The 13016-nt window shown below is 35.1% G+C and overlaps 1 protein-coding gene across 2 annotated transcripts in view; it reads left to right on the forward strand.

Moving 5' to 3' along the window:
* Nucleotides 1–13016, forward strand: part of LOC142353721 (glutamine synthetase-like) — a 32134-nt gene that overhangs the window by 17437 nt on the left and 1681 nt on the right. Inside the window, exons 1-2 of one of the 2 annotated variants that reach the window (XM_075406055.1) lie at nt 8423–8913; nt 9181–9552. The exons of the other annotated variant lie outside the window; for it this stretch is intronic. Coding sequence (XP_075262170.1) covers nt 8425–8913; nt 9181–9552 — 861 coding nt within the window. The 5' untranslated portion in view covers nt 8423–8424. Of the gene's footprint in view, nt 1–8422; nt 8914–9180; nt 9553–13016 lie in introns of those variants that run through there. 2 annotated transcript variants of the gene reach the window in all.

The raw sequence follows: 13016 nt of genomic DNA on the forward strand, positions 1-13016 counted from the left end.
AATTTCGCACAATTTCCCGGAGTTTCGATTCATACTCCAATTATTGTCTGGACTGTCGAGTCATGGGTGTTTTGTGTCTGGATCGTCTGGTTCATACTTCCACGACCTCAACCCGGGTACTGCACTTTTCATACCATTTAGTTGATAATAGTAAGCGCGCCTGCCACAAGTTAACATAGTTTATTGTGTCCGATTTTCATTACAGCGTAAGATGCATGCTTTACTCCTCTGAAATCAAACAAATTATTCATCCCCTCATATCAATTTAATCGTGAACTCAAACAAAACATTGTCTAAATTATTCTAATTGGACGGAAAATTTCAACTAGTTATCTCCTACCTAAAATGCATGTTTGAGGGACAGCCAAAAATTCTCTCAATCATTTTTATAATTTTCAAAAACTTTTAGTAAATCTGGAACGTGGGCCAAGAACTGTAAAAAGTCCAAACATTGTATCTGGGAATTCCACGAATCTCGAATTAAGGAGATCAACATAAGCAGCCACTCATATTGCAAAATTATTCATTTTTGATCTGCATCATTATTCGTCGACAAGAAATTGGAATACAGAACACAACCAAGCAAATCAAATTTTGTTAGAAAATCGAGCAGTCAGCTCAACAAAATCTGCAAAGCACATAAAAACTCTGTGCACATAAAAAAGAGTGAGTTACGAAGGCAAAAAATAAATTTTTTGGATGAATAAATTGTCATTCTCTACAATATCCTTGATTGTGCCTAGAAAAGTGGAGAGCGCAGCTATATCAAAGCCAGCAGAATCATTTGCAGTAAAACAAGTCACAAAACAAGAGACAACGGGGTATAAACCGCAAATTATGGGTCACGGTTCTTTAAATCAAACAACGTTTGTCACCAAAATGCTGAGAGTGCAATTAAACAAGCGGCATACAAACTCCGAGTGCAAAATGTTATAAACGCTAATATACAAATTTAATCTCCTCAAAAGCACGAGGAAAAACAAAAAAATCAGCCCAATATCATCCAGTTGTTTAATTATAGCATTTGACGTGCAAATGCTCATGCCAAAAAAGCCACCAAAATTTTGCGTCACAAACTTCAACTCCTCTGAAAAGACCACGTCCTCCAGCGATGCATCGAGGACGGACTTAAGCATTTCAGACACCATAATAATGTTTCTCGAAATGCCCTATTACAAGTAACTTCTACCCAAGCAACAGGACGCTCCCGATGAAATCCCAGCTATTACGCATTTGACCAACCTTTCTTTGATGCCCACAGAGAAGTTTAACTATTCATTTTTTCAGCTTGTTCCATTACAGTTTTCCGGAGTTCGCCTGTTGCTACCTATATGGGTGCTTTGCTCATTGAGTGAATTCTGTTTAGCAGCAATAAAGTTCATGTAAATGTTGCCTATCAATTAGTATCAGTGGACCAGTGATTTGGAAGTTTCTCCCTGACCAGAGTGAGATTTTTGGCATCGGGTTCCTGGTCAATCATTGATAACTAAATTAAACAGTTCCAGAACTAAAACGTTAAAGGCTCAATTTTGCAGATTAGTGAAAGAAAAGTCTTCTTGAAAATATACAGGAGTTGAAATAATCCAAACTTCTCCTTCTCTGATAGCGATGCAGCCCATTATCTTTAGCTGATCGATTCAAGAAGTGAAAATCTAATAATTTTTTTCTCCTAAACTTTGTGTCTGTAGGATACTAAGTTTAGGACAAAACTATTAGACTTTCACTTGTTTAAATCTAAATTCAAACTTTCAAACTTAGCTCTCTGCCTCGAAATTTTATTGACTAATGAAATCGTACCCTGGATTCACTAAATTTGTTGTTGGTACTGTCTCGTCGTCTTGTTAATGGCATACCTCATCAGCCCTCTAGAGCGGCTTTGTTTACTTCGTTTAATGGTTTGAGTTCACAGCAACTTATCTTTTCGTAATATTTTCCGGTAGAAAAAATGCAAATTTTTGAAAATTTTTTATCTCCTCCTCATTTGCAAGACAATTAAGTCAAGAATTATGTTCAGCGAAGTCGAAACAATAGGTGCATCATTAGTGATCACTACAGACCCCCCAAATCGGGCGTAACGGACCGATTTGCGCAAGTGGATTTCAAACGCAATCTTAATACATTAATTCTGCGGAAAACACTTATGTTCGCTAAATTGGCGTAAGTTGAAATATTTTGCGGGGATTAAGACAGTCTATTCCACAAACGCGTTTTGGTGAATACACTGACTGATTCGTGTAAGTGTCCTTCAAAGGCAAAAGTAATTAGATTTAACGATTTGAGAAATTAGAATTCGCGATTTGCGTAAATCAGAAATACTCGACCTTGATCATATAAATAAATCTCAATTATGAGAGAGGGGATATTTGTACATTTTCTCATCGATTAAACTTATAGGTAAATTAGCAAAAAGATTGGAATTAAAGAATGTAAAATTGCTTCTTCATGCTTTGTAAAGTCCACTGACAGAGATCTGTCAGTGTATGTCATTTTGTATCGTCATTCTTTTCCACGAAACCGCTCTAAAAGCACTTTGTGGACAGCACTGACGGTTTAGTGTAAGTGTAGCTCAAGTTTCCGTAAATGAAATCCACTGGTCTAAAATAAGGGAGAATATGAACTAAATTAAGGAGTCTGTTTTAACCAGTAATGAAACCCACATTACCAAGCCTCCTCGTTTGAAACATTGTTTGACTCACTTTCTTGAATCTTAATTTTTACCCTCTCGCATAAAGATTTGTCTCTCGACTGTGAAATTTTACGGGCGTGCTCGTGTCGTTGTCATTGTCAACAAATTTTTCGCACTGATTGACGAATTATCTCATTCGGAGTTAAGGACACCATTAGGCGAAACGAGACTATACAACCGTAAACGGTCAGCGCTCAATAACTGTATGTTCTGCTTTTCAGACAACTTAACCACTCTCTATCAGCAATCGTAATTTGTTACAATTGAGTAAACATAATTATTACACAGCTTCTGAGGTAAATTTTAATTAAAGGACAGCTGAAAAATGTAACATTAAACTAACTATAACACTCTTAATTAATACATCATTACGTAATATTGATTTGTCAACTACTACAGCGTGAATCATAACAGGCTGTTTTACTCAATGTTGCGATCGATGAGTCATTGGTTCATTTTAAAAAAATAATCGCGCAAATGTTGATCAAGTTTTCCGAGACATGCATTGATGTTTTAATTATTCCTATCAATTTCTGTTTCAGAGGGGCTATAAATTATTACTCCGCAGACCAATTAATCTTTTTTCTTTGTTTGTCTATTAGTGACAGAAGCATGTCTGATCTTGACCCCTCTCGACGAAAAGTTTTCATTTTGGCGGTTGAAATCAAAGTATTCATTTTTGAGGCTTGCAAGTTTATCTGCAACACGTTGCAGAGTGCTAGAAAGGAACATCAATGATTACCCCTTCGTCCACTAATTTTTAAAAAAAATCTCTGAACGCCGTCTTGATATATCAAATGGTTTTTATGCTTGAATACTTTTTGATTGAGGGCAAGTGAGAATATCGCACATTTCCTAACGCCAAACCTAGAGACGCAACAAATGAACTACTGAAAACCCTGTGCTATCAGAGAAATACGACAAACGTAAGTGCCACAAGCTGCATTTACTTTCAATTCTCTCGTTTTTCCCATGTCTTTAAGTTTTTAAGTTGTCAACCTCCAAATGTTAAACGGAAGTTCCAAAATTAGATGGTTAGGTATCAGATGCTCTTTGATATCTAGTTGGTTGTAAACATTCTCAAACTTCAAAAGTTGTCTTTTTCGAGGCTGCTTCACTGCTAACAAGCTTAAGTGATAGAAATATGCTAAAGGTTTCACAGAAAAATTGCATACTTAATTGATGTAAAAATTGACTAATCAGAGTGAAGAGGTAGTTTATAGACAACATCAAACGTAACGACGAATGGATGCAAATGGTTTTTTAATTACAAATTTTATCTATTAAATTATTTATTTTTTTATTTAACAAATTTAAAATTTCAAGATGTGATCAGTTTTCGTTAAAATTAAAGACGTTTCAAATTTTAACTTGAGTGAGTTAGAAAAGCAATTCAACTACTTTCTCAAACTAATTTGAATTATTTCACTCTGAATAAATAACATTTTTTGAAAATTTTTGTAGGGTAGAAGGCTCAACGAATCATCCTCTCTTTTCAAGTGCTATTTTTAATAACGTGTTCAACAATTTCAATCAAACCTGAAATATGAAGACCATTAAGTCTACTATTTGGACAGTGTTTAACAATAAACTGAAATAGACTGATAAACACTGGCATTGACACCTCACGGGTGAAAGCCCGAAGCTTGTACTACTTCTACTACTACTACTACTACTACTACTACTACTACTACTACTACTACTAATTCTATCACTACACCACAACTAATTCTGACTCGCACATCGACCTCCACCCCTTTTACCTCCATCGACCTCCACAGACTACTCAGTGAAATAGCAGAACGCTAGTGATCCTAGAATGCATGTCTCATCATGCTCAGACATACAGCAGTGCATGTCTCATCATATTCAGACAAACAGCATTCAAAACGTCATCAATAAGTTTATGCTGATGCAATGCTCAGTCTATCAGTTTTATTTAGTCTGCAAAAACGGGATTCAGTGCTGAGTAAAATTGGAATATAATGATTCATTAATGAAATGCTATGAGAGGTAACTCCGGGTTGAGTGAAGTAAAATACGGTGAAAAAAACGCTAATGTTTTCGGGAAGTTAAAAGAATTGGGTTAAGAAGGTTTAGATTCCTGTAAATATCTGCTCGGCAAAAGCTCGTGTAGGTTTATTCTAGGCAACTTAAACATTTAAAAACTATGAAACACCAAAAGTCCTCTTGAGTTAAAATTTTACCGAGCTTTTGCCAGAAAAAATGGTTGCATCGCAAATCTGTTTGAGATGGTCTGAGATTTAATGGTTATCATTTTATTCAACTCAAAAATATATTTTCTCTATCATTCAAGGAGGGGGTAGTATCACAAGAAGGGACAATATCACAAGCAGGGGCTGTGAGGACTGTAATGGTAAAGATCTTTTTCTCTGCGATATATTTAAGACCTGTGTACACATATTTGCTGTTCTTACACAGCAGTTTGGTCTCATGAAAAGCTAGGAGTTAAATTCTAGATTTACAGCAAAACAAAGTGAGAAAAGTAAAAGAAATAATACCAAATTTTTGAAATTTTCTCGAAAAACAAGAGTGCGTGCTACATAATTAGTCCACTCCACTTTCCCTTTTCCTCAATTTTGGGGTCTCATCTAAGTTCTAATTAAAGCTTCAATTACAAAAAATGGTTGACAAACTTATCACAATTAATTATGCTAACAAATTTAAATTAGGTTATGAAAGTTCTAAATTTTTGCAACACGTCTACGAGTGCAATTTTTTTCTATTTAAACCTTAAACCTGTTTTCTAGAACAAAAAAGAATGATCCATTTGATTGTTTGGGAAACAGTCAATATGTGCAAACGCAGATCAACAATCTTCTGTGTTTTCGTTTAATAGCCGTTTCAACTGAAAGAATAAGATTAGTTGCAATTAGTTTTGAATGCCCGTTTGATTAGTAAAGTTAAAGTTAACAGACTACATTAGCCGAAATAACTGTTCTGAAAGCGGTTATTTTGCTAATCAAGAAACGCCTATAGCAAATTTGACATACTTTTAATTTCTACTGATAGCTTTGTGATACAGTTTTAATTAGTCTTGAAAGGCGTTGACTATTCAAATAAGGCCCAAACTGATAACCTTCTGCAATTTATTAAGAGTTATCTGGCTTATACTGGGCATTTATCACTCAATACTTTGTTGAAATCTTTTGCCAATAAGTTGAAGACTGTCAGAAATAGATTTTAATCTGCCCCTCCTCCCCCGTGTTTTTATGACCCCCACCTACAAATCATGTTTTGTTATGCAGCAAGTTTCTGTATGTTTAAAAAAAAGTCCGTGCTGCGCCTGGGGCACATAATTTACGCATCCGATGGGGGGGGGGGGGGGGTGGAGGGTGTTCGAATCTATCCGAAATTGAAGTTAATCTGAACTCACTTTTTTGTTTAAAAAAAATTCCCACAGATGGCTGGTTCTCGCAATCAAACAGATGTTGACTTTGTTCGGTTTGTCATGTGCGACTTGAATGGCGTCGCCCGATGTAAAGTGGTACCCCGCTGCTCTTATGAACAACTTAGCAAACCAGGAAATATCGGTCTGCCAAATATCGTATGTGTTCTATCTGCGGCATCAATTCCCACTTATTATTCCATAGTTGACGATAATGGATTCCCTGATTGCCATTTGGTTCCAGATATGAAACCTGTTTCCTTTTTCCTGGAGTTCGAAAAAAAAAATTGAAAAGCATTTTTTTGGCTTCGATCACTGTTTTAACGACTCCCTAATATCTTTTACACTTCTCGGAATTTGAAAACAATATCGATTCGTGAGGCTATCAATATTTACGAAACAAAGGTGATTTTTAAATTACAATAACATAACCGACTAACGTCGGGCGAATTCCTCTCAAACGACCGGCGAGCGGTTGACTTCGTCAGTAGCAAGCAACGGTTTATTGAGGCCAGCTTTAGCTTAATTCGAATCTCCAACTTTTAGTTTTCTTGCCTTGTTAGTAAATAAATAAAAAACTGGTGTTTTAAAAATTTGCAAAATATTGCAAAACTTCCAGATTTCGCAGTGAAAATATTAAAAACTGATTTTTGTCTCTTGAGTTATGTCAAGTAACCCATCTGCAAGACTTAAAAAGCTTCGTTGGCCAGTAATGATAGTTAAACTCAGAAAAGGACAAAAATATTCAAAAATTTTGAAACAATCGCAAAGTTTAAAAAATCCTGCTAAATAAAAAAAAACTTGAAAAAATTGCAAATAGTTTTAAAAAAAGCTGATATCCACATCTTGAAAAACATTCTCTTACAATTTAAAAACTATTCAGTAACCTACAATCAAACACTAGAGGAGGCTATGTGGCTCTTGAGGCTGGAGAAACCTAAAAAGTTTCAAAAATTTTTGAAAAATTAAAAGTTTGCTAAAATGACAAAAAAATAAAAAAAAAGCTAAAATTTGAGATAATAAAAATTGAAATTTAATCCATGGCCATAAAACGATTTCAAGTAAATTATTATCAAACCCCAACAGAGATTTTCTGTTAGGCTGGAAAAACCTTATTGACAATAAAAGAAAAACTGAAAAAATTGAAAAATGTGTTAAAAAAATGCTAAAATTTGTGGTGTTCAAATCCTGAAAAACATTCCACTACATTTAGAAACTATGTAGAAACCTATTGTCAAACCCTAGAGGAGGTTCCTCGGCTCTTGAGGATGGAGAATACTAAAAGCCGACAAACAATTTTCAAAAAACTTCAAAAAAAACTAAGTTGTATAAAAAAAATCGCTAAAATTTGTCATATTAAAAAATTGAAAGCTATTCGAAGGCAAATAAAAATTTTTCAGTAACTTATTATCAAAACCTTAGGGACGTTTTCTGAACCTTGCGTCTGGAAAGACGTGAATAATGAAAAATAGATGTCAAAAAAATTGAAAATTTGCATGTTTTGTCAAAAAAATGCTAAAACTCGTGATGTTAAAATGTTGAAACCATTCCACTACCACTAGGAACTAGGCAGTAACCTATTATAAAATTCTAGAGGAAGTTGCTTGACACCTAGGCCTGAAGAAATCAAAAATGACAAAAATTTTCAAAGAGCTTGAAAAAAATGTGAAAATTAGTATAAAACTGCGTGTTTTTAGCGATCAGTTGTGTCAGTAGCTACGGGGGGGGGGGGGGGTGCATCGGGGTGTTGATGTTTGTAGGGGGCGTGGGGTTGGGCAACAGTGGGGTGGGGGCAACATCTCGGTGGGCGGGGGGTGGGGGCAATAAAGGGGGGGTCAACAGTGGGGGTGTCTTCAAACTCTAAGCACCGCCCTTCACACCATTAGTATACGTCTCCAAAACTGTTTGAGCGGAAACAGAGCTGAAAGGCTCTAAGAGCTTTTCATGCCCGCTTGGCGCTACCTGTTTATCCCGTTTTTGAGGACGAAAAGTCAAAAGCGTCAGACAAAAATTAGCAAAAAATCGCATAAAAAAAGACCCACACGACTAATATAATTGCTACAAACTTCGTTTCAGTGCAATTAATAATGATAAAATTAGTGTAACTTAGCAAAAGAAGGAAAGTTGAAAAGGGCTGATTTTTTTTAAAAAAATGCATCCATAATAACAATTAATTTTTCAAGATCAATTTTCAATTATGGCAACCAATGGAACAATTTTCTGATTAAATTTTTGGGTCTTAATTTAACTTCATCACAGCATGGTTAGTCTTTAAGGTAAATTGCAGGCTCTCAAATTACTACTGGTTGAAAAGGAAACATTTCCAGATATGGACAGCTGGCATTTATGTCCGTGGTCTGGTACTAAATCTAGTCGAAAAGTTGCCCAAATCATTTGCGAAATGAAAGAAAAAGACGAAGCTTTCACGCCATGTGGTTTTGACGCTCGTTATGTCTGTCGAAAACTCCTCAACGACTTAAAATCTGGTTTCGGGCTAGATCTTTTTTCAGCTCTCGAGTACGAGTTTGCTGTTGGTAAAAACGGAAAACCCGCAACGTCTGGCTACAACATATATTCCCCGGTGATTATGAAAACTACCGAAGATTTCTGTTTTGACATGTGTGACAGACTGGGAAAAGCGGGAATATCCTTGGAAACTATGATGACGGAACATGGTGATGGACAACTGGAACTGACAATGAAGCCTGCGTGGGGTGTGAAAGCAGCTGATAGCGCCTTTATTTACAAACAATGCGCTAAGGAAACCGCGATTGATCACGGGATGATGGCTACTTTTATGTGTAACCCATGGTTAAAGGTTCTACTTTTTCAAAACAAAAATTTCAAAATTCATTTTTAATTTTAAAGTATTTATTCTGTAAATGTTTCTAAGAGTAAATGTTTGCAGAAAAAAGGTTAATGTTTTATTCAACCACAAACACATTTTTTATCTTGTCTTTTGAACGATTCAATAGGACAAAGGTATTGCGTATGGGGGGGGGGGTTGTGGGCAGGGAGGGAGGAGGGCTGGGTCACCTCAGAAACACATGTGAATACGATTTTGTAATCAACATATATTAACCAGGTACAATGTGGTGGACATTACAATTTCTCTCTATGGAAAGACGGTGTTAGTGTTTTCACCGACAACTCCGATCCTGATGGTCTGTCAAACATCGCCAAACACTGGATCGCGGGTATTATGGAACATGCACAAGCCATAGCCGCTCTTGTATGTCCAACTAACAATTGTTACAACAGGTTCTTCGAAGGAGGGTTTGCGCCCTATCATATTTGCTATGCAGTTGAGAACCGAATTTCGTTCATACGGGTGAAAAGGTCGGAGTCGTCCGGGACCCACTTGGAGTTCAGGTCTGCGGGATCAGCCGCAAACCCATACCTTGTGATGGTTGCTATTGTTGCAGCCGGATTGGACGGTCTTCGGCGGAAACTAAATGTAAGTTCTGGGCGCATCACTTAATAAGTTGCTTTCCCCAGAAATGGGAAATTCTCATATAGATTTAAATTTTTATATAAGACCGTTCGGTCCAGCCACTACTTGACTTTCGGTCTGGACACCAATGTCTGCGACCGAAATACGTCTGCTGGCCCATACCTGTTTTATGTCGAAGACTTCATCCTGGGTAGGATGGAGAGCACAGCCAGGTTTTAAAAACTAACAAGGCGGCTCGTTAATGTGCGTTCGCACATGATGTTCCGACCCGAGCTCATCTACATTTTTGACTTAATTGTCATACAAATGAAGAGATAACAAAAATAGATGTTTGACTTTTAAAAAAATTGTTACAAAACCTAACTGCTAATTGAATTACATAATGCCATGCCTCATTACAGCGCTCACGAGATCTGCCAATATAAATACCACGAGAAAAAGCAATAAACAACAATATAAGCAAAAACAAAAATCTCACGGCAGAAACCCAATATATAAATTTATAAGCACCTAGTAACAACGTCAAAATGCAAACAGATAAAACCTTAATTACACAAATTTAGTTTTTCCTACCTACACAACAGATGGAAGTTTTCCTTAATGAGATTAGGTAAAAAGCTGAAAAATAGAAGAAAAAATGAGGCTAAGGTCAAAGATCAATCAACATTTCTTAAACCAAATAATTTCAAAAGTCTGAAAAAATCTTTAGCTTATAACGAAATAATTCTTGATAAATTAAAAGAAAAGTCATTATGAAACTAATGGGACCTCTCTTTGCTTAAGATAAGCCATATGAATATTCTAAACACGCAGAAAAACTCAAAAAATCGCGAGCGATTTACACAAAGACGCAGAAAATCGCAAAAAATTACGAACAAAAACACAATTTTTTGAAACTATTAAAAAATCATTAGCTATTATCTGAGTTTTATGTATTTTTTTAGTTTTGATTTATACTAATTCAGCTAAAATTATACTGAAAGAGAAAAGAAGTTCGTTCATTTGGGCCAAATTTGAAAATCATTGGGATCTGTTATTAACTGAAAAGAAGAGAAAAAGAAACACAAATACACCACTCCCAACTTTTTTAATTGAAAACGCATATTGTCCACCAAAGAAAACATCAGTTACGACGTAATATCAACCGACAGGTTAATTTTTGGAACTCAAGGAATTGGATGGGACCTCTCAATGACGAGAATAAGTTTCAAGTTGACGAAAAGAATAACAAAAACTGAAAAGTTTGAAAGAATTTTGAAGATGTATAATATCATAATTTATAAGACTATTGGCTATAAACTGACTGCTTCAGGCAACATTACTCATTTTATCGTCAATTACAAGTTTATGAAACCGATCAGAATTTTACGGCTACCTAAAAATAAAAAAAGGCCAAAAACAGCAAACTCAAAAAATTTAAGCGAGAAAAGTTTCAACGCCATTAGAGAAAGAACTTTTCGGTATAAACTCTTCTATTTTCAAAATTTTTAACAGCTAGTTGATTGTTCTTATTGTTACAAAATGACTTGAAAAACAACAAATATAAACAAATATATTAAAACCACGAAGTTTTCGAGAAAAGCCCTAGTATCAAAGACATTAAATTCAATATTTTTTAACGGAATTAAATAAACACGCTAAAATCTGCCTCAATGGAATAGCAGTCATAGGTTTCATTCATAGGTCATCGATAACTCATCACCATAAGTCGTATGGCAAAGAAAAATACATCAAAACCACGAAATTTTTGAGAAAACCCATAGTATCAAAGTCATAAAATCCAATAGCTTTCAATGGAAGTCATTTAATACGCTAAAGTATGCCTAAATGATGTGACGACAAGGATGTTTGTCTCTCAAAAGTTATCAATAAGACATTACAACATGTCATTGACTATGAAAACAACAACAAACACAGGCAAAATCCAAAAATTCAGTAGAAAAGTGAGAGAAGAAAGTGTCGAAGCCATTTAAACCATAACCTTTTTTCTCTGAAAACTTTTTCATGCATTGAACGATGCATTGAACGTTTTTTTGAGCTAATGGGAGCTATCAATATTATGATAATGTAATGAGATTTCAAAAGGATGCAAAATTACTAAAAAGTATGCGAAAATTAAAAATTATGATAACTCGTGCACCGAAGACAGAAAACCAATAGTTAGAAGACAAAACTGCTAACTAGATAAATTGTTGTTGATGTAGAAAAAAAACGCGGTGATGTCATTACTGAGACTGACTTACAATCCACGAAAATAAGCTTAAGATTGATTGTGCTTAAAAAAAAAATTTGAAAAAAAAACATTTTTAAAGTCTTAACAGCCAATAAACTCAATAGCTTTCATAGGAAGTCAATGAATACGCTCATCTATGCCACGATGTGAATAAAAGGATGTTTTTCAGGCCTAGGAAATCAATAAGACATCACAAAATGTCTTATGACTATGACAAAAAACAAACACAGGCAAAAACCAAAAATTCTGTAGAAAAGTGCGAGAAGAAAGTGTCGAAGTCATTTGAACAATGAGTTTTTCTCTGAAAACTTCAGCTCTGATCCATTGAACTTCTTTTCTAAGGCAACGGGAGCCATTAATATTAGGATAACATTATAAGATTTCAAATGGAACCAATAACACGATACTTCGAAAATTAAAGAAAAAATTTGAAATCTTGTGGCATTGAAGTCACATTACCACCAGTTAGAAGATAAAACAGCCACTAAGATAAATTATTGCTGAAGTTGAGACGAAACGCGTTCTGACATTACTGAGACTGACTTACAATCAACCAAAATAGGCTTAAGATTGATTTATGTTCAAAAAAGGTTCAAAAAAATATTTTTAAAGCCTTAACGGAAATTAAATTCAATAGCTTTCATAGGAAGTCAATAAATACGCTCGGTTATGTCTCGATGTGAGGACAAGGGTGTTTGTCATGCATATGTAATCAATGAGGCATCGCAATAAGTCTTATGACTATGAAAAAACAAATACAGGCAAAAACCAAAAATTCTGTAGAAAAATGCGAGAAAGTGTTGAAGCCATTTATACCATCTTTTTTTCTCTGAAAGTTTTATCTATGATCTTTCGGACATGTTCGCTAAAACAATGGTAGCCATCAATGCTAGGATGATGTGATAAGATTTCAAAATGAACCAATAGAACGAAATGTCCAAAAAATTTTTTAAAAAATTGAAATCTTGTGGCATTGAAGACGTATAACCAATAATTAATTGATAAAACCGCTAATCAGATTAATTTTGATTGCAGTAGAAAGGAGGAAGGTACTAATTTTACTGAGCCGAGCTTACAGTTCACAAAAATAAGTTTATGATTTACTAATATTTAAAAAAAATTTCGAAAATTTATTTTCAAAGTCTTAACAGCCATTAGCTGTCCGCTCACAGCACTAGATAGGTTCACTTAATGCTCATTACGAAATCTGTTACACCTTTAGTCAACAATTTTA

Source organism: Convolutriloba macropyga, chromosome 14 (assembly GCF_964194025.1).
Source record: "Convolutriloba macropyga chromosome 14, txConMacr16.3, whole genome shotgun sequence".
NCBI lineage: Eukaryota > Metazoa > Xenacoelomorpha > Acoela > Convolutidae > Convolutriloba > Convolutriloba macropyga.